Source organism: Peromyscus leucopus, chromosome 19, assembly GCF_004664715.2.
Source record: "Peromyscus leucopus breed LL Stock chromosome 19, UCI_PerLeu_2.1, whole genome shotgun sequence".
NCBI classification, from domain to species: Eukaryota; Metazoa; Chordata; class Mammalia; order Rodentia; family Cricetidae; genus Peromyscus; species Peromyscus leucopus.
In genome coordinates this window covers 34,539,778-34,561,646 of record NC_051079.1, presented here as the reverse complement: position 1 = coordinate 34,561,646, position 21,869 = coordinate 34,539,778, and the positions used below count along the sequence as shown (strand labels likewise).

Genomic DNA, 21,869 nt, shown 5'->3' with positions numbered 1-21,869 from the left:
ATAACATGCAGATAGTGAGAGACCTTAGAGTAATCAACCTTGAGTGGGATGTCTACATCACACTCCTCCATTGAAGGCTTAGGGCTCTGTGTGGAAATGGGGTGGGGGGCATACATGCACTCACAGAGACTGTGACAGTACACACAAACCTGCACAGATTCAAGCCAGACAAACGCCCAGCACAAAGTCCCACCCCTAATCAAGAAGCTAATTTCAACTGATACCTGAAGGGAGAAGGAAAGTCAGTTTTCACAACAGTGAGAGTAGGAATATTAACACACTCTAGGGCAGGTCTCATGCTCAAGGATAGGTGACCAATACAAATGGGATTCCACGTTTTTATGTGTGCTTTTCTTTTGTTGTGGTTTGGTAGGGTTTTTTTTTTTGCCCTTTTTGTTTTTGTTTTGTTTTGTTTCCATGGTTGGTTGGTTTGTTTGAGAGAGAGAGAAGGAACATGAAGTTTGGGTAGATAGGGAAGTGGGGAGGATTTAGAAAGAGTTGGGAGAGGAGAAAAAATATGGTCAAAATATATTGTATGAAAAGAACTTAAATAATAAAAGATAATAAAAATAAATCTTTAAAAAATGTGTTAATTCTGTAACTGCAGAATAATCCGTGTAGATTCCATGTAAAAGAATACCTCAAATCCTTCCTTCCCATCTCAAATCATCCTAATGATCCAAAACAGAATTGTGTCGTTTAGAGTGATGGCACATTGTAAAACCAAATTTGAACCTTGCAAAATTAGAATGGTTTAATAATGAAAGAATTATTAGTCCTATTGCATTTTCAAAATTGAAAAATCAGACTAAGTCCCCATATTTTAAAAAGCTCCTGAGAAGTCTTATGATTTTAAACCCGTTGAAGCTAGTGAGTTGTAGGCTCCACGCTTTTGTAATGATGTTTGTTGGTAAAAAGGCACCTCTGCCATTTAATACTCTGTTCATATAAGCACGCTGTTGTTTGGTACCTGAGAATGGATCCGTGTGGCTTCTGTCTCAACCTGCAGGGTTATAGTCATGCAGAATCACCTTATGCTCTACAACGCTTTTCTCTGTAGGTAATTTTTAATAGAATTGGAAATTGTCAGTGCTGATGCCAATGACGACATTTGAAAATGAAAGTCATGAGGACTAAAGTTAGAGGTATGGGAATTACAAAGTGTGTCCTTATGTGAGTTCTGTTAACTTTAAAAAAGAAAAATTCTCACTGCAGAACCTTATCCAAAAAGGCAAAAAAAAAGAAAGAAAGAAAGAAAGAAAGAAAGAAAGAAAGGAAGAAAGAAAAAAAGAACAGCATAAAACAGGCGTATGCTTTCCAGGAACAGATTCATCTCTCTATGCTTTTATTTCTCTGGAAAGTTTGCCTTGAATTATGTGAGTTTTTTTAATTATGTGAGAGTTTGGGAATGTTCCTTGTTCACCAAATGCAACCACCTGTTTTTGAAACTCCAGCCTGGACTCCCTCACTGATTTCTTCCTCCTGTGTGCTACAGAGGCCTCATCTAGTCTAGAAAGATGCCTTCAGGCCTTGGATCTGCTTTTCCACTAAATTTATGGCTTCTGAGACCAAAGTTGGGAAGCCCACTAGTCTCGGAAAAACCGTTCTGCAGATGGAGATAGTGGAGAAAGCCTGTGTTTTAGCTGTAGTCTTTTGTAAAGTAACGGCATCATCAATGAATACTTGCTCATTAATTTTCAGTTTATGAATCACTCCCACAAACGACTGATCTGCACACCCAAAGCAAGACAAATGATGGGAATTTCATATTGGATTGGGAGGGTATGTAGCCCTTAGGAGGAAGCAAGAAACCCAGGCCAATAAGGGCCATTTTAGATGTAGCTGTAGAGTTCCTTCAAAATCACACCTGCCCCACCTGTGAGTTCTGATAGCCCTCACCGGACATGGCAGATCTAGACATCAGAGAGTATTGTTTTACAAATACCCATGCTGCCCAAGTCTACCAGGTTAGCAATTTCCACCCCTACAGTGTGTTCTCTGTTTATCCTCATTCTTTACATAACCACCCTCTCTTACTGAATGCGTAATTCTGAGATAAGCTGAACACTATTCCAGGCTTGCATTTGGTTTACCTCGTTGAACACACAGTAAATTGACTCACTTTGTAGTGCTTAGCCATGGCCAAGCACAGCATCCCGCTGATAAGCTCAACCCAAGTCTCCCTCTCTGGCCAAGAGCGTTAACTTTCTCTTGTTCCTTTTTGTTTCTACAGCAGCTGGCATTCTTTATAGTAGAGCGATCTTTGGGGAAGAGACTGATTTTATCCTTTGGCAAGAAGTGCTGATTGAGAAGAGGACTGACCACAAGCTGTTTGGTGTGGGTGTGAGGGACCACCCCTGGGTCTCTCATTAGCTAGGGGATATAAGAGGTCTGCTGCTACTTCTTGCCAGGCTCAAACCATGCTTCTAAACCATGCCTACGCAGATTCACTGATCTACGCCACGATTTCTGACTAGGCCAGTGTTATATCCATGAATGTCGAGGACCTCCTGCTAATTATTCAGCCAGAGGAACAGGGCTGGGAGCCAGCTGCTCAGGAGGATGATAAGCTGCTGCTGCTTGCATCCAACACTGTGAGGGTGACTCATTAGGCTGGGATCACTGGAGTAGTGATGAGCTTGGCTCACCCCCAGCCTTCTTGTCTCCATACGTCAATAGTAGGAGCCTGGAAGATCTCAGGCCAGCTCCAGGGATGCTCAGCTTAGCTGCAGAGCTTGACCTTTCTCACCCCATGAAGCCAAGAAAGTCAGAAGGAACTGGGCATGCGGCACTGGCCTTAGTTAGCTCTGTGTTCCATAACAGGGAATAAGCAAGTGTGGAAAACACTGTATAACAACCATGATACTTTCTGAAAGTCTTATGCTGTTATGAGAATACAACTAGATGAAAGCTAAGAATTTCAGGACAAAGCCTGCTCATCCCCATTTACATGACCCTGGAGGAGTCTTGTACACCCAGAGCTATGGGACACCCACAGGGCCTAGCCCCTTGATGGGAATGTCAGCCTGCACATGCCTCTCCAGTGACTTACAGGTGCTGCTGGCTAGTATCTGCTTTTATTGTTCAGGACTGGGACCATCCTGGTTGCTAAACACTTTGAATCTGATCCAGTAAGCAACATATCTCCCAGGGCTAGTTTAGCCATGGTCTGTAGTCTCCTGCCCTCTTGGAAAGCAGAAACAGGAAGTGGGTGGGCTTAATGTGCAGAAACAGGATCTCACTATGTAGCCCAGGATCGCCTCAAACCCATGATCTCTTAGGTGCTGGGATTACAAGTGTATGCTCCCACATCTGGATTGTTACATCACATTCTGCAAAGTTACATTTCCATGGGACTTGGCAGGGGGAAGAGGAAGCGACAGTGGGTTATACAGGTACAGTAGGTGAACAACATGCAGCCAGCACATTGCTCCTTATCTGCAGGCTCTTCCCTACTCACCTCCTTGCCTCTCTCAGTTCTGCTGACATGGCCGAAATCACATATAACAAGTGCGACCAGGTAGGTTGGCATGCGGGGTGTGGTATGGAAGGTGGTGACCGTCCATCTGCTTCCATTCACATCGATTCTTTCAGACTGACCTGAAGAAATATTTCAGTCCAAATCACTATAAGCCTAGATAACGTGCAACCTCGAAACAATTTGTCAAGACGGTTGCCCACCAGTCACTCCTTCCTACGTACTCCCTGAGGTCTAGGAGATTGGGTTCCTCTATCAAAGGCATCAACACTAGATCAGATTGCTACGAACCATTGTCATCCAGGATCCAAACACAAAGTTAGCAATAAGGAGATAAAAAAATGTTAATTACCCTGAAATATCACACTATAACTCAAAAACATACAAAATTAGTATGCTGTTCAAAAGTATTCATGTGTGTACATGTTGAGTGTGTGTGTGTGCGTGTGTGTGTGTGTGTGTTTGTGTGTGTGTGTGCGAGTGCATAGATTGACAGAGGTCAGCACTGAACATCTTGCTCAATTGTTCTCCATCTTGTCTTTTGAGATAGGGACTCTAAACCTGGAGCTCCCCAGTTCAGCTAGACTGGCTGGCCAGCAAGACCCCAGGGAACCCCCTGCCTTTGTCTCCCCAATCCTGAGATTACAGCTGTACCCCACCATGCCTGGCTTTTCACATGGGCGCCGGAGATCCAACTCAGTTCCCACTGCATGTGTGGCAAGCATTTACTGACCAAGTCGTTTCCCCAGTCCCCAGAACTATTTCATAGTATTTTCCATTATAATGATAACTACTCTGCTATTATCGTTACCTACTACATCTATGTATAAATAAAATCATCACACTTTATCCCACAAATCTATACAATTGTTGGATGATTTTTAAATGAATAAAAAGTACATTTGCAGGACCCAATAATGGGATCTTAGGCCTGAATCAGCATCCTGAGTGATGGGAGGTTAACTGAACGTCAAACCCATGGGCACTGTCAGTTTTCTCCCCAACCGATACCCTCTTTCCACCTACTTCCATTTCCTGGTTTAGCACAGCATTTGCTCTAGAGCTGCCCTGAGTCCAGAGTGAATCAGAGACGGCAAGTCCACCTTTAGTGGCTTTCAGAGGACTCTTCAGCAGCAGCCGCTATCTGGAGCCTGAAGCTGAAGTCGCAAACTCAAGTGTTGCTGAGGGCTGGACATCTGACATGGGGTAGGATACAGGAACAGGGGGACTGAGGCAGTTTACGGTGGCTCAGGGTACCATAAAGAGGCTACCCGTTCTCAGCTTCCATTTATTAAAGTCATAGAAATGCTGTAGGTCCAGTGTTAATTGAATGTTAGAGTTACCAAGGGAACAAAAAAAAAATCTAGGTTTTTATTTGATATCTCTAGACTTTTAAAAGTCAGAAACCAATGCAGTCAAGATAAGAAAGTCGCCCAAGGTGAATAAAACACATCTCTGTATCAGCTGAGACCAGCTGCATCCGACTGCTATCAGTAAGGGCCCGCCCATAGCTGAAGCACTAACAGGCAGGCAGACTGTCAGCGTGTAGAGCCAGTATCATGTCCTCAGATCCCCATACAGAAAGAACAGGGATGTATCTTCTCTAAGTGTGAGGGCCGATACTAGTCTCATGTGACTGCTCTCCACAGTTACAACAGACCAAGGCTACTAACACACTGCCTAGAGAAGCAGACATGAGAGCTAATATTTTCATGTTTATACAACGGCAGGAAGCATTACTTACCTAGCTGTGGCATATTGGAAAGAGCCACATACCCAGGATGGTGAATAATTGTAATGTTAAAAGTTGCCTTCAGAGCTGGCTCATCAAAACAGGGGAAAACGTTCCTGGCGTATGTTGGTTCCATTTGGGATGCAATCAGGGCTCTGAAATACATTTGGGGAATTTTTTTTCTTAGATCAATGGAAACAAATACAGAAAGAGAGAGAGAAAGAGAGAGAGAGAGAGAGAGAGAGAGAGAGAGAGAGAGAGAGAGAGAAGAGGGGTGGGTATAACTAAACCTGGTATGTGAAAGAGCTTGCACTGTATTGTCTTTCTCACTGCCCTCTCTAAAACACACACACACACACACACACACACACACACACACACACACACAGTACAATTCCTACAGCATCTTAGGGTTCCTGTAAGACCTAAAATGAAAAAGGTCTCTTTAACTTTCAACCACAAAATAATTTTTGTCTCGTTGCATCATAAACCTTTAAACCATTTATAAGCTGAACAGGAACAAACATAAACACGGAATGTCAGAAATACAAGTCTTTGGGAAAAGAGGATAGCTTCTTTGAGAATCGTCTGCTGCTTTCACAGACACCAAAGGGCGCACCAGTCTGAAGAATGTCTATGTTTTTTTTTTTTTCTTTTTTCCCCCTCTTTCTCAAATGTTCCCTCTTCCTTCTAATTGAAAACTTACAGTTCTATTTTGGACCCGGCTGGGGGTAAACCGTATGGGTACACGCCAACTGAACACGATGTCCTTCAGTTACGGATAGATTCGCCACATCCCTGCTGTGGCTTCTCCTGCTTCCGTGGAAAAATACACAGAATAACACACTGCCATGATGTGCTGGAGATTTATAGCGAAAGCTTAGGGACAAACCCTATAACATCAGGTTGTCGCCGTCCCCCACCCCCTCCAGCACATCCTGCCTGAGTGTCCTGAAGAGCATGGCTCTCAGCCAACAGCTTTCTCCTTAATCTTGTTATTCCATTTGCCAAGACGAGGTGACCTGGGAACCTGGCTGCAGAGGACAATAGTGAGTGTGGACTTCCCTTTCCACTGAGGTCCTGGGCTTACCATCTGTCATCTGTTGACTCTTGCTTCAGGCCCAATTCATAGATAAATAAAGTCAAAACCAACACAAACATCTTGAGAAGACCTGTCACACTTTTTCACCTCTGCAAATCCCTTACACTTCGAAAGAGCCTCTTTGCCTACATTTAAAAAAAATTGCTCATCTCTAGAAGGGACACTCAAGTAGTTGAGACATTCAGAAACCTCTCACGAAAAATAAGTAAGAGCCATCTCACAGACAGCCCGTCGGAGGTGTCCAACCTTTGCTGTGACAAAGCTGTAATTTGCCACCAGCCTGTTTTGCTCATTTCCCTCATTCTATTATGGCGTCGCTTGTGCAGGCTGGAAGGAAGCCTGTGGTCCCACAGTAGCCAATTTGGCTACAAGACCTGTTCTTCTGCTACCAACCGAGCCATTCTGGGAAAGTCACAGTTTGAGCTTCCGTTCTCCGTGTGGAAAACGTGACACTCTTCTTGGTGTTGCTACTTGAACACACACACACACACACACACACACACACACACACACACAGTCTTTCATGTGTTATTAGTGAACACCTAAATGACAAACCACCTGTGAGCCCTCCCTCTTCCAGCCTGACCAGCCACGCGCAATCTAACGAAGCTTAGAAGAGACCCAGGAGTCCTAAGTTAACAGTGGGTTGATCATCATCAACAGGTAACACGTTAATAGAGGAGTTAACAGGTGGGTTGATCATCATTAGTGGTAAACTCAGTTCCAAAGTTGCCAAAATTATACCTGACCACAAATGAATACAAAATCATCTTTCCCCAATTACAAACTGCCAGCAGCTAGTTTTTTGGTTTTTTTTTCATTTTATTTGTGGTCATTTACAATAGAACACGTCTTTGTAGCAGTTGAATAAGCATTTGCTCAGCACTGGGGCTGCTATAAAGTACAGGCAGCTTTACTCATATATACAATATATTAGTTATATATATAATATATATATATATATATATATATACAGAGAGAAGAGAGAGAGAGAGAGAGAGAGTGTGTGTGTGTGTGTGTGTGTGTGTGTGTGTGTATTACAGTCAAAATAGCCTGTTTTATGACTGGGGTTGCTGTGTCTGAGAGGAGAGACAATAAACCAAGATTGCATGTTCGTTTTCAGTCACCTGAGTTCTCCACTAAGATGAGCAGAATTTTTTTTAAAAAAAAAATTAAAGTCATGTAACTTTAAGAAAGGTGTTTAATGTCTTTAGACACCTTTTTTCTGTAGAATATGTGGGTGGAGCGAGATGATCTGAATGGCCACTGAGATCTCTAAAACCATGATTCTGAGTGAGGGGGTAAAAAAAGAAGGCTAAACACACCTCGCAAAATGTAGACAAAGCCTATGAGGGGGCCCTGATTGAGTCACCTGGAATTGGTAGGAGGCAACCCCTCAAGGGTTCATCCCACTGAGGGGATGTTTCAGGGGTCCACACCCCCTGAAACTGCAGAACACTCTGAACATATGGTGACATAGTAGTACCAAAGAGCATGCTATAAAGTGAAAAGGCCCATCTCACTACAGAGAACATCTTCAGATACCCAGGGAGCCAAATGCTGAACACAAACCACAGAAAGAGAAGCTTGACAGCATCTCCTCCCGCTGACATAACTTCACAAAATTTATGAATCTCCAGTTGGCTGCAAGATGGGCAACAGGAAGGACATCACCACTTTAGCAAACCAAACACAGTGAACGCTTCCAAGTCGATGATTCAAGTCTCCTGAGAAGTGAAAGAAAAGGTCTTGTCCCATGTCTTCTGTAACTATTTCCCTACCTGGGGAAAAGTCGCTACAACCCCAGCCCTTTTAGCTCTTTAGCTTGGCTGCAAAGGCCAGAGGCAAGCAGCAGCCACATGATACTGCTATGCCACATCTGGGAATCTCACAGCGAGTGTCTTTGCCTTCTCACTCTGCCTGTAGAGAGAGAAGCTGTCTAGCCTTCTGAACACAGGATGATCTACCATTCTCTCTTTCCTTCAAGTTTCACTGGAACATGCTATTATGGTGTCCATTATGTCTCTGTTCAGAGCGGTCAGCTGGTGAAGGAATTGCTATAAGGGAATTTGCCTCTCGTGGTTCAGTACTGTAGAATGTCTTTCCCATCATCTTGTCTTGTTCTAGAATCATGGCCTCACCACTCTCTGGAACTATAAGGGATCTTCATGGCCAACACCCACATCATGCAATGGGGAGTAAGTCTATTTCCATTGAAAAGATATCAATTACATGCATTCTAAATCATTTCATTCCAAATTATTTTATAAACTCCATATGTCTACATCTCCTTTAATAAGTGCTAAATAACAGAGCTGGTCAGAGATTAAGTAAAATTCTTCAAGAGTTATGATACTCCACTCCTTAAATATTTTCATACAACACACACCCAGAAATCAAAACATTTAGTAGAGCCAGATGTTCAACCACTGGACTGTGGTTCAAGGATTGTCCCATGAATCATGTTTGTTTATTACTTGTTGTAAGAGGATCTGAAAACTATAGTTTTTACCAGGCAACAAAATATAATAGCTGCAAAATTCCAAAGAAGGATGCCAAATTAGGTTAGGAAGTTCTTCAAAGCAAATGGCCTTGGGATTCAGAAGACTCCTCTCTGGGCAGCTCAGATGTAAGAGGGCTCAGGAGAGCCAGGGAGTGAAGACAAGCCAGAGAAGAGACATCTTAGCAGACAGTGGGTAATTTTTTTTTTTAACCAAGCCTTACTTGCTGTTAGGGAGCTGGAAGGAGGCACCTAGCTCTACCCTTGGGCTAGGGGAGAGGAGAGTCTCAGAAAGCAGCATGAATATTCCTTAAAGCTGAAAGACGAAAGGCTGATGCTCATTCACCCTGAATGTAGCTGAAACTGACCCAGAGCCTGGGCTCTGCTCCCACCCACTGGGGACCTAAGAGGCAACTGCACAGCTGCCTGCTTTGGAGGCAGAGCTGGAAGAATGCTGCTGCCTCCAGATCCATGGCAATCCTAGGCAAGGGAAGGATGAGAGCCCTCAGTAGAACTCCGGAGCCCAAGACACTGGGAACCATAGAGGGTACTTCCTTGGATCCTGCCCAGTAGGGCCACCTGGAAAAGGATGAAGCAGCTTAAAGACACCTTACCCGATTCCTGGACCGAGGAACCAGTGAAGTGACCGCTCAAGCAGAGCAATCAGGTAGTCTCCAGCTGAGCCAAGGGATGGCTAGGAGAAAGACAAATGACAAAAAAGCTAGGAAGTGTCAAAGGAGACACATGTGCTAGGAAAATGAGGCATCTGTTAGGCTAGAGTGAGCGAACAACAAGAAGACTAGTTCCAGTAAGATGTACATACTTGTAGCTGAAGTTTTCCTGCCCAGCTCCCACAGCCCTGCAGCCGCTCGACCCAAGTAAACACACAGAGGCTTATATTAATTAAAACGGCTCAGCCATTAGCTCAGGATAACTATTGACTAGCTCTTACACTTAAATTAAACCATAATTCTTATTTATGTTTAGCCACGTGGCTTGGTGCCTTTTCTCAGTTCTGCCTTCACATCTTGCTTTCTGTGTGTCTGGCTGGCGACTCCTCACTCTTCCCAGAATTCTCTTCTCTGCTTGTCCCGCCTCTACTTCCTGCCTGGCTACTGGCCAATCAGCACTTTATATATATTAACCAATCAGAGCAACACATTCACAGCATACAGAGCGATATCCACAGCATATACTATGTAACCTCTTCTTCCGGTGCCTGTCTCACCAGAGCCCTGTGATGTTGGACCAGCAGCTATTGAGATGGACAAGGAGGAATGGAAGCGTAAAATCAAGAGATGATAATTGCACCTGCCCTACTGCAGGTCCTGGAGCTGGGAGGAAGGATGCAGGGTCAGAGGGGAGCATCAACAGCAAATATGTTTATTATTGTAGTAAGGTTTTCTTGGTTTTGCCTCTCACTATAGTTATGACTTAGTGATTGTCAATCATCTGCCACTTAGAGCCAGAGGGGTGGAGGATACCACAAGGACATGGCCCAGAGAATTGACTAACTCAGGCTCACAGGGGCTCACAGAGACTGAAGTGACAATCACGGAACCTGTATGGGTCTGAGCTAGGTCCTCTGCATATACATTATGCTTGTGTAGCTTGGTGTTCTTGTGGGACTCCTAATAGTGAAAGTGAGGGTGTCTATGACTCTGCCTACCCTTGGGACCCTCTTCCTCCTACGAGGTTGCCTCATCCAGCCTTGACATGAGGGTTTGTGCCTAGATTTATTGTAACTTGTCATGCTGTATTTGGTTGATATCCCTGGGACTACTGCTCTTTTCTGAAGGGAAATGGAGTGAGAGTGGATCTGGAAGAGAGAGGAGGTGCGAGGGGGTAGGGTGGGGTGGACAGCAGTCAGGATGCAATATATGAGAAAAGAATAAGTAATTAAAAAAAAACACAGAACTATATGAGCTTCATGAGGGGAAAAGTCAGAAACGTAACTCTACACGTTAAACTGTAAAGAACAGTGGAGAAATCAAAGCTGTTTTTACTGCTTGGAGGCATTCATGAATATGCTAGTCACATTTCTTTTCAAAAGATATAGGAGGGCTAGCACAATCACCTCCCAGAGAAACTGTTTGTCACACAAAATATGAGTTCAACACCTACCCCAGCAATGAAATTGCCTCTACCCTCCACATCAACACTGTGTGCCTGGGCACTACAGGTCACTGACCTTGTTTTGGGACATGCAAATTCTTTCCCAGCATTGCTCGGTTTTCTATTTTGAGGGTGAGGGTGTGTCAAACTGTGTCAGATTTCTTAGTGTAAAAAAGCAGCTTCAAGGAAGTCTTTGAAAACCCTGTTCCCGCTGCCTGATTTTGATGGTGATACTGTCTCCTTTATTTGTTCTCAATAAAGATTGGAATTTTCTGCAACTCATCTGTACTTCCTTCCCTGGAGCTTTCTCATTTCCTCTCTCTAATTTCCTCCCAGCTACTTCTTATCTTTTATCAGGTGAATACCACGATCAGAATCAATTATCAGGTGATACTATGATCAGAATAAAGAATATTCCTAAGAATTCAAGAGTATGGTTGCATGTTTGTTCTAATTAAATTAAAAAGTGGGAGCCAGTGAGGTGGCTGTATAGGTTAAGACACCAGCTGCTGAGCCAGATGACATACATTTGGTCCCCAGGACCCATACGTGGAAGGAGAAAGCCAACTCCTAAAAGCTGTCTCCTGAGCATCATACACACAAACGCATGCACGGAGTAGATAAATGTAATTTTTAAAAACTTTAAACAGCTTTAAACTACAAAAAAAACTTGTGAAAGCCGGACATCTTAATTTACAGATGTGACTCTTGTTCCCTGGGAACTTAGAACAGGTTAAATGATACCAGAATCTATAATTTTGCTTCCATATTCTCAAAGTATGAGATAATTGGGGCTAATTATAGTAAAGCATGTTTATGAATAAAACATTTTTTTTTGTTTTGTTTTGTTTTTTGTTTTTTGAGACAGGGTTTCTCTGTGTAGCTTTGCACCTTTCCTGGAACTCGCTTTGTAGACCAGGCTAGCCTCGAACTCACAGAGATCCGCCTGCCTCTGCCTCCCAAGTGCTGGGATTTAAGGCGTGCACCACCACTGCCCGGCTCAAAAACAAAACAAAACATTTCTAGGGGGCTGGAGAGGTGGCTCAGTGGTCAAGAGCACTGGTTGTTCTTCCAGAGATCCTGAGTTCAATTCCCAGCAACCACATGGTGGCTCACAACCATCTGTAACAAGAACTGGCACCTTCTTCTGGCCTGCAGGCATGCATACAGACAGAGTATTGTATACATAATAAATAAACAAAATCTTTTAAAAAACATTTCTAAAGGTAATTAATTTTTTTGAGATAGGGTCTCATTATGTAACCCTGGCTGGCCTCAAACCCACAGAGATCTGCCTGCCTCTGCCTCCCGAGTGCTGGGATTAAAGGATGTACCATTACACTTAGCTCTGAAAGCTGATTGAAGAAGGCTTAAATAAATGGAACATTTAGGAAGAGAGTGTCTGGGTAGTGAACTAAAGAGACACTATTGTAAAAAAGTTGTAGAGTTGATCTCAGCCAGCTTAAAAACAAGGCTCAAAAAGTCCAAAGGGACCATCAATTAACTCCAGATCTATCTGAATGAGATAAATACAGCAAAAAGCCAGCCTCCTTATTTGAATGGCTAAGAGAGAAAGGCCTGCCAATACCAAGTGTTGGCAAAGATATGGAACACTAGAATTCTCGGATACTATTGATGAAAATGGCAAGTGTTCAAATGCCTTGGAAAATAACTTCTTATATTCTTCAAACATCTGCCTACCATGTAATCCAGCCATTCTACCCTTGATAAAGTATTTACTCAAAAGAAGTGAATTTACATAAAGATTTGTATGTGGATATTTCTGGAAGAGTTCTTTATAATAGCCACACACTGGAAATAATGTAACTATAAGTGTGTTTGAGAACAAATGGAAACTCGTTTTTTTAATATTACGATATGTAGGTTAAAAGTAAAAGGACAGTAAAAGATACATCGTGGAAACATCAGGCATTATAAAGCTGGGGTAGGACGAACTGGAGAAGGCTGGTGTAGAATGTGCCCTGCCCTGGACAGGCTTTCAGACACTGCTGTGGGCAGTTCAAGGAGGTGCTGACATGTTTGTTTGTGTGTTTGTTTTTCAAAACACAGTTTCTCTGTGTAACAACTCTGGCTATCCTGAAACTTGCTTTGTAGACCAGGCTAGACTCTAACTCACAGAGATACACCTGCCTTTGCCTCCTGAGTGTTGGGATTAAAAGCAGAGCGGACATTTCTGTTATTTATGCTACAACAGAAGGAGGTGACCACAAGCAGTTGTTATTGTTTTAAACATTATTTTCCTCGATGCATGCCTATAATCCCAGTGCTTGGAAAGATGATACGGGAGGATAGTGATTTGAAGGCCAGCTTGGATTGGACAACAAGAGCCTGTCTCAAAACAAAACTACAAATATATGTATATTTCACAGTTAGACATAACCTTTTGGCATCTATCCTTGCCTTACACGGTTCTTGCAAACGGTCAGTGCAGAAGTAGGCACAAAGACTGTCATAACAAATATTGTCACAGTATCCCCCTACTGAAGTTACTTCAGGGGCTTCTGCTGGTCTACAGAGGGGTTAGTGATACAAATAAGGGTTTAGAGGGTGGAGCAATGTCATCTTCAAGGAGCAGAAACAGATTGCCAGTGTTGTTCTACTAGAGGGACTAACTTTACCTGCAGAAACCTACGTCATAAAGGCTTTACTTCTTTAAATGGCCAGAGTCAAGTTGTACTTATTCTGTAGGTTAGAATGTTTTGTTGACTCATGGAGTACATACCAAAAAAAACCAAACAAACAAAAAACACACTTTTTATGACAAAGCCACCATCGCCAACTGAACCAATGTCCTTGCATATAGGAACATAACAGAGGTCCTCTGCGATGGGTTCCGAAGGTCAGCAGCACGTGTACAAAGCAGAGTTGGGAGCATGATTGTTTTATGGAGTTCTCAATAACTGCTTAGAAGCTATGATGAAACAGAATGCTGTAACTCAGTCGTTTGTGCTGGGTGGTGAGATGCTGGTAGACTGTCACCAAAATTTACTTTTCGGAACTCAGAGTTGTAAAACAAACTGTCTGAAACCAATTGAATCTATATTTTCACTCCTGACACAGGAAAAAAGTGCAAGCTCATCAATTAGAGGATCTTCGTTGTTACTGTGTAAATCAATCTTGTTCCGGGGAAAAGTCAACCCCAAACCCGAACTTCTTTTCAAGGACTTAGCAGTTCTTTAGGATAAGAAGTCTAAGCTGCATCTTTCTGCTCCCAGATGTCACGGCGAAAAGGGAAAAGAAAGAGGGGAATTCTCGACCAGAGAAGAGTTCTCATGCTGACCAGATTGGTGTGACTGGATTCTCTGGACCCGTGTGATGTGTGTTCCATTCCTTCACAATAATCAAGGCTCCAAGCCTTCCTCCCTACGGCAAAGGCACTCACCAACCTCACTGTTCAGTAACCTCTTAACACAAAGGTAAGACATGACAGCTGAATCATTATTCAAAATCAACCAATATAATGTGATATATTAAAAGGCTAAAGAAGAAAAATCATATGATCACAAAAAATTAAATAGAAAAAGCATTTCAAAAAATCAACAACCATTCATACAAAAAAATTATCAGACAAAAATTGGAACAGAACAGAATGTCCTCAACTTAAAGCTTATATAAATATTTATATCATCTGGTGAAACTAAACCCCCCCCTGAAAACTCCCCGATCGACGATCTCCAGCTCTTGTGTTCTCCGACCTGGCAGCCATCTTAGACTCCTATGTAGCAGAACTTGGCAGTTTCCATGTCTGGATCACAAGGAGCCTACCCCTAAAAAGGACTGAGCGGACCCACCTCCGGCAGGCACCACACCTCATGTTGTGTGTCAGTCACTGATAGGTCTCGCCTGTCACCTCTCATTGTCACAATGTTCTAAAGCTGACTGCTAATTTTGTCTATTGCAGGAATCGAGGAACAGACTCGGGAGGTGCCGTGACCCCGCTCAGTCAGCACAGCTCATTTTCAACCCCAGGGCCCGGTCAGCTCCCACAGTTCACTGTGTGCCACCAGCCATCATCATGTCCAGGTTCTCTGTGACCCTGACTTTAAACATCTTTTTTGTCAGAAGAAGAAGAACAACTTTCTGGTAGTAGCTCTTCAGAAACCCCAGTTCTAGAACTCTTTCTGGGCTTTCATGTTCTGAAAACCTGGCTCCCCTTGACTGGTACAATAGGAAAATGGGCAGGGACTCTTGTCTTCCAGGTTAGCTTGTCTGGACATAGCCCCACAGGACAGAGAAGGACCCGGGACACAAGCCAAGATTTCTGGACAGTAGAAACCTCTGCCAGGTGTGCCCTGCATTCCACCTCTTTCCTCTGCAGGACTAAGGCACAGTTGTGTCAAGTCATTTTCAGTCCAGCAGAACTTGGTTCACACATCGTTCTTAAGGACAATGTCAAGTTGTTTTTCAAGAATTAATGCACTGAAAATGGAAAACCAAACACATCTCGCTTTCAAAGTTAAAACCGCATATCCACTGAGGCAACTCATTAAACTTATTTAAGACCTTTGAAACTTTGGGGGGAAGAGTGTGAGAGGAGGTACTTCAGCATAGTTCCCGCCCCCACCATCTAAGAACATTGCTGCGGGCCGCAGGAATATCCTAAGAACTCAGCTGGTTATGGCAAAGTCACTACCTGGATGGATCAGGGAATTCCTCCAGAGGAAGCCAGATCCCAAGGAGTTTTTGGTGTTACTTGGCTTGTTATATATCAGCTGTATTCTGTTATGAAAATCATGTGTGCCTTCATAGTTTTCCCAATTGACTTTTCCCTAAGAAGGGCTAACAGTGTAGACTGATCACTCTCTGGACATACACATTCCAGGTATTTGGAGAACAGCCTCAGGAAAGGCTTTCTCTGGAATCAGATTATCTTCCTTGGCCACTTTCAAGATCTGCAGGAAACACCACCCAGGTGGGCGCCCATTGTTAGTCCCAGGTAGACTAACAATGGTAACAGCCCACATGCAAGTCTCCTGACTTACAGTATATTCCACAAGGAGACACCGCCTAGGAGAGGTGGACGTTAAGTAATAGCTTTACACAATCTAGCTCGGACCCTCCCTTTATATACCGAGAGACTTCCAGGGCACGAGGGGAGAAGAGAGAAGAGAATGGAAGAACTAGATGGGTAAGAACTTGAGAGGAACGAACTGAGATGGGGAAGAACTAGATTGAAGGACTAGAAGAGAGGACAAGAGGAATGAGATGGAAGATGAGGAAGAGCCAGATGGGGAAGAACAAGATGAGGAAGAGCCAGATGAGAGAGAAGGAGACGGGAGAGGAGCTGACAGGAGAAAGAACTAGATAGATGAGAACCTAGAAGGGACAGAACTAGATGAAGAAATTAAGATAGAACATAGAGGGGATCGCAGACAAGTGTAGAGAGAAATCAGGCTAAAGATGACCTAAATATGAAAGCAGAATATAAGCTTGTAACTCACAGAATAATAAAGTATATGGACTAAGGAGTTTCGTGTACATAGATTCATTTCTTCCCACTAAAGATTAATTATCAGCTGGTTGTAGATTCTTCCCGGACCCTGGGAGGGGACTATCGAGGGGCTGGACCCCCATAGTCCCCGATAGAACATTTTCTCTAATAATGGGCAAAGTGCACAAAGTTGTGTTGCAAGTGATCCTCCAATAGGTTGATGGAGGAAGTTATCATCCAGTGTTTATAACATTGGCGGGTTTCAGGAGTGTGACCTCAGAGCACCGTGAGAGAAGATTCTTGAGGAGTGGAGAAAACGCCCCCTGTCAGAGACATTGTTGCAAATGAGTGTAAGAAGAACATATGGACAGTTATGTGGCTCACAAATCCCAGCAGAGGAATTCCAGAAGTGCCAGGCTCTGAAGCTCGGCAGAACTTGCCAGACGCCACAGATTGCCAGCAAAACGGAGACGAGGGCCCTGGTAGCAGTGGGGCAGATAGATTAATTGCTATTCTGAAGTTTTTGGGTTTTTTGTTTGTTTGTTTGTTTCTTGTTTTTACGAAACTTGAGTAAAACAACAACAAACCAACAGAAAAGGCTATGGACCAAACATCCCTGCTATATCTGTTTGTGGACCACAGCCATCCGGGTCAGATGGAGCAAGGCAGAGCAGAGCTTAGTGCGCAGCGCTCTGTGAGCAGAGCGTCTTAGACCAAAGAAGGATGCTTCTAGCTTATCGAGCTCTAAGGCCAGAAGCACTGGCAGGTTCTGAGCCCTTCGGTGGGGCGTGGGTTCAAACAGCTGTGCTTCTAGGGAGTTCTTAAGTATTAACAGTTGTTGGTCAAAGTACTAATCCTGAAGAAGGGAAGAATTTGTTTAGTGAGCTGGAATTTTCTGAGTAGAGAAAGGCTCTCTTAAAAACAACAAGAAAAAAAAAACCCCGATAAACTCGGGAGGTGAAAACAACCTCAAAGCGGACAAGTTGGATGGGCAGAAGTAGGGCTGAAAAGTAACAAGAAGAGGAATCTGGATCTCACTCAACATCTTTCCTCCTAGCAGAGTTTCAGAGGAGGGGAAAGAAGGAAGCCTTCGCCTTTGGCTCTAGGAGAGGAGAAAATGTCTTTCTTTGGGGCAGAAGATGCATCACACAGATGAACACTGCTGGGTGGGGATGCATGCGGGACTGGGCTACAAGCCCTTACCTGTGCTCACCCTGGTCGGTGTAGAAGTTCAGGAAGAGCCCCTCTGAGGTGTCCTGAAGCACTTGGCCAGAGAAGCCGAGGTTCAGCTCATATCTGCTACCTGGATGCAAGGCCTGGCCCAGATCCAGCACCATGTAGTGCATGTCCAGCGCGAACCACACATTATCCACTGGCACACGGCCTACAGTGGCGTTCCTAGTGTCCAGGGCCAAGGGACCCCACACTTCCACTTGCTTGTAATTCAGAAAGAAGCTGTGCAGCAGTAATCTCGAGGTGGCCACTGTGCAGCGTACAGTGATGTTCACGCGACCCGTGAAGGTCAAACTCGGCGTGGACAGGTCATCCGGCCGTAGCCGGGGCCACAGCTCCAGATCATAGTGAAGCGGGACAAGCCAGGGTGGCAGGCGCAGATGGTCCCAGGGCCCCGATGGAGGTCGCCAGTCTTGTGAGGTGGTGGCCAACGCTGGCTCAGGTGCAGTCTCTGGTGTCCGGGTTGGTGGCCCCTGCTCCTGTCCGCCGGGAAGGGATAATGCGGTGCCTTTCACCCCGGGGCTATGCTGCTCTGAAGGCTGGACGCGTGCGCATTTGCCATACAGGGCAGCCAGAGCCACCAGCACCATCAAGAGCCGGCCGTCAGCCCGGCCAGCAGGAGGGCCACCCCGCGGCTCACATAGATGCCGGAGCTGGAAGGGGAGCTCATGGTAGGAGTCTGGGGTGGGTGAGATAGGAGACTAGAGACCGTGAAAGCGGGTCAAACCCAGGACGGGATGCGTAGCGGTGGGACCCCTGCCCAGTCCCTCCTCTCTTGTACTGTCCCTCCTCCTCCAGGAGCCTGGGAAGAAGGCATCTGGGACCATGGTTTTCCCCTCCCCTAACCAGATCCAGATCCCTGCCTACCTACCCCCGCCCCACCAGAGACGAGGAGGAAGGGCGGACCCCTCACCCCAGGGCGCGCTCCCCTTTGGTCCTTGCGGGGAGGCACCATCAAACCAACCCATCTGGACGTCATCGATGGGTTTTTTTGGATTAGGGAACTGGCTGGAGTGTGTGTGTGAGCTGTGACTAGCAGGTGAAGGAAAAAGTCAGGTTCTGAGTGAGGGGGTTGTAGGGGGTTTTGATGACATTCTCTGAACTGCAAAGAGCGACCACGCCACAGTAACATCTGAACCAAAGCTGATGTCCCCAAGTCGCTACTAACTTAAGTAGCGCACGCACCCGGCTCAGACAGCAAGCGTAAGCTTGGAAGTTTTGCTGAATCGGGGGACCAAAATCAAAGCAAATCAGACAGACAAAACTAGGGAGCAGGGAGCGATAGCTATCGTGTGGAAAGGAGGAAGAGTAGTGGACGATAGCGTCCTCTTAGGTCCGCAACTTTGGAGCAGGATTTGGCTCTCCGCTTCCGCACAAGGGAAAAGGAACTCCTGCTTATAAAATCCGATCATTTCAAGCAAAGAAGATAAAGCGGTCTCTCCACCCAGAAACCAAGGGGCTGAGCTGTTTACTGGCGGTGCCCAGACTAGTGAGTTCTTTGGCACGCCAGGCATCTGTTCGCTATTTAGCCTGAGTGCCTGGGCGGGTTCTCCGCCTGGGCGCTGCGCGGTGTCCTGTCCTGGGTCTGCAGGCACGCAAGCACAAAGCTGGTGGGCGAATGGGGAAAAAAACACGATTAAGATCTGTGGAAGGCTGAAGATTCAATTCAGAGAATCCAGTCTTTAAGATCTTCTTTCCCCATCCAGAGACATTGGGGGATCTTTTGCCTGGTAGTTGTAAAGGGGGATTAGCATTCCTGTCTTGCCCTTAATTCTTCCAGGGTGAACCTAGAGGGGAAATGTGCGTTTCCTCTCTCCGACGGAAATCAATCACATCAACACCTCTAAATCAGGGAGGTGGAAGCCAGTTTGACTGGGAGCTCAGAAGGATGCCCCGTCATCTGTGGACCAGGCTCCCTGTCCTGGATTGGGTTTGCTTCTTCAGAAAAGGAAAAGTCGTGTTTAAAAATAATTGTCACCACGTGCTTGAGTCTCAGAAGACCCTGGATGACGATGAGGAGAAAGATCCCCTATACCGTCACAGTTATGCTGCTGGGATTGGGATCTAAGGTCACAGCAGGCTTTCTGGGTTTAAGTCACCAGACGGAAATTGTGACTAAGCTAATTAATTAATTACACTGGCATTACCCTCCCCATTTCTCGCTCCCACCCCGACTCCTGGGCTGAATATGAGGACTACACCACTGAGCTACATCCCCAGGATATTTTGTGGGGAGTCCAGACTCCCCAAGGAAAGGTAAAAGAAAAGAGGTGAGTAGGGGGAGGAGTCAAAAACAGCGGAGGGAGCCTCCTCCAATTGTGTGTGTAGAAAACCATTGGAAAATGTGTGTTCCTAGGACACTCAAATGTGTGGAGCTGCGACACATGGGTGTGCCCTGAGCTCTCACTTGTGACTCATCTTGAGGCACTTCTGCTTAATGTGGTGGCTAAGGCAAAAATGCCAAGTGCCTGGGTAAGGTTTAAGTTATTTTAGATAGATAGATAGATAGATAGATAGATAGATAGATAGATAGATAGATGAGAGAGGGGGCAGGGAGAGACAAAAACAGAGACTCCTAGGATTAAAGACATAGACACAATGGCCAGTTCTTCTCATGTGTACATGTCTATTTTACAGATATTTTCTTTGAGGTGATTACAGACTTTATTTGATGTTTCTAACTGGTATCAATGTTTTCAACTTATATTAACTTAAATTCAGAGAATTCAGAGAATACAAAGATTCTGGTCCTAGTTAGCTCTGCCCACCCCTTCTATTAATGTCATAGAGTACACCTTTATGGGTGTAAAATAATTCAAAATTTCATAAAAATCAGTGAAATTGAAGCAATCTTTTAAAATCTCCCAACTGAAACCCTTCTGTTCCATATGGATTCACTGGGGGATTTGACCAGAATCTCAAAGAAGAACTAACAGCGGACACTTTAGGAAAAAGTAAAAAGTACATTTCAACACATAGGTATAAATAAGGACTCTCTAAACAGGATTCACATTGCTCAGCAAACAAGACCAATAATCAACAAATGGGACTTCAGGAAATTGCCACTCTTCTATTACGGCAGTGGATGCTATTGAATAAAGAAACAACCTCAAGAATGGGAGAGAGAAATGTCTAGTTATCCATCTGTCTTGATTCGTTTCTGTCAATCTGACACAGCCAGAGTCATGTGGGGGAAAGGAACCTCAACTGAGGAGACTTCCCCACCAGGTCGACATGTGGGCACCTTCTGGATTGATGGTGATATGGGAGAATCCAGCTCACTGTGGATGGAGTCACCCTTGGGCAGCTGGTCCTGGGTACTATAAGAAAGCAGGCTGAGCAAGTCATGGGGAGCAAGTCAGTCAGCATCACCCCTCCATAGCTTCTGCATCAGCTCCTGCCTCCAGGTTCCTACTGGAGTTCCAGCCATGGCTTCCCTCAGTGATAAAGAGTGACCAGAGGGTTATAAGATGAAATAAACGCTTCCCTCTCCAAGTTGCTTTTTGTCATGGTGTTTATCAGAGGGATAGAAACCCTAAGACACATACTGGGACCAGATTTGTGGGGTATTGCTGTGGGCTATTGCCTAACCATGTTTGGGGGATGACTGTGGAAACTTAGAAAATGAATGCTGAAAGCAGTGCAGGTGATGGAGGCTGGCTTGTAAAGTTTCAGAGGGAAGTTCGAGAGTTCCTCAAAGACTCTACTGGGGATGCTTGATACTTTAAGAATCTGCTTTTCCTCCTTGTGAATTAATGGGCAAGGGAATTCCAGAAACTCCCCGCAAAACAATACAGGCTATATTACCTTTGCTCTAGGATTGCCCATCAGATCTAGATGGTAAGAACCCGCTGCAGAAAACATCATGCACTTTACAGCACATAGAGAAATCGAGCTGGGACTCAGGTATCTTTCATAGAGCCTGGAGGTGCCATGAAGGCCACTGGGGGAGAAACGTCATCAGCGGTCTTACACAGTGGTGGGCCCTGCATGCTACAATACAGATCTACCGGGCAAGGTGTGGCCGCTGGTGCAATACTCGCATGGCTGTTATGTGGGTAACCAACGTCTTTATGATTGGATTTGAGGCTTGCTCCCCAGGAGGGAACCTGGACTGCAAGCCTAGTCAAAACGTCCATGAGTGGGGAATTCATAAGCCCTAGGGAGGAATTTACTATTGTTGTTTGCTAAATGGACATGTTGTCAAGATCATTTCTAAATATTTATGTTTATACCCAGATACACGTTGCTCTCAAT

At 44.8% G+C, this 21,869-nt stretch overlaps 1 protein-coding gene across 1 annotated transcript in view; it reads right to left on the bottom strand.

The window, feature by feature from the left end:
• The window catches only part of Lvrn (laeverin), a 62,636-nt gene extending 44,224 nt beyond the window's left edge, over positions 1-18,412 (bottom strand). Inside the window, 4 exon segments of the mRNA XM_028871839.2 lie at positions 3,461-3,600; positions 5,223-5,365; positions 17,583-18,210; positions 18,213-18,412. Of these exon segments, the coding sequence (XP_028727672.1) occupies positions 3,461-3,600; positions 5,223-5,365; positions 17,583-18,210; positions 18,213-18,282 (981 nt within the window). The 5' untranslated portion in view covers positions 18,283-18,412.
• Between the last annotated feature and the right edge of the window lie 3,457 nt (positions 18,413-21,869).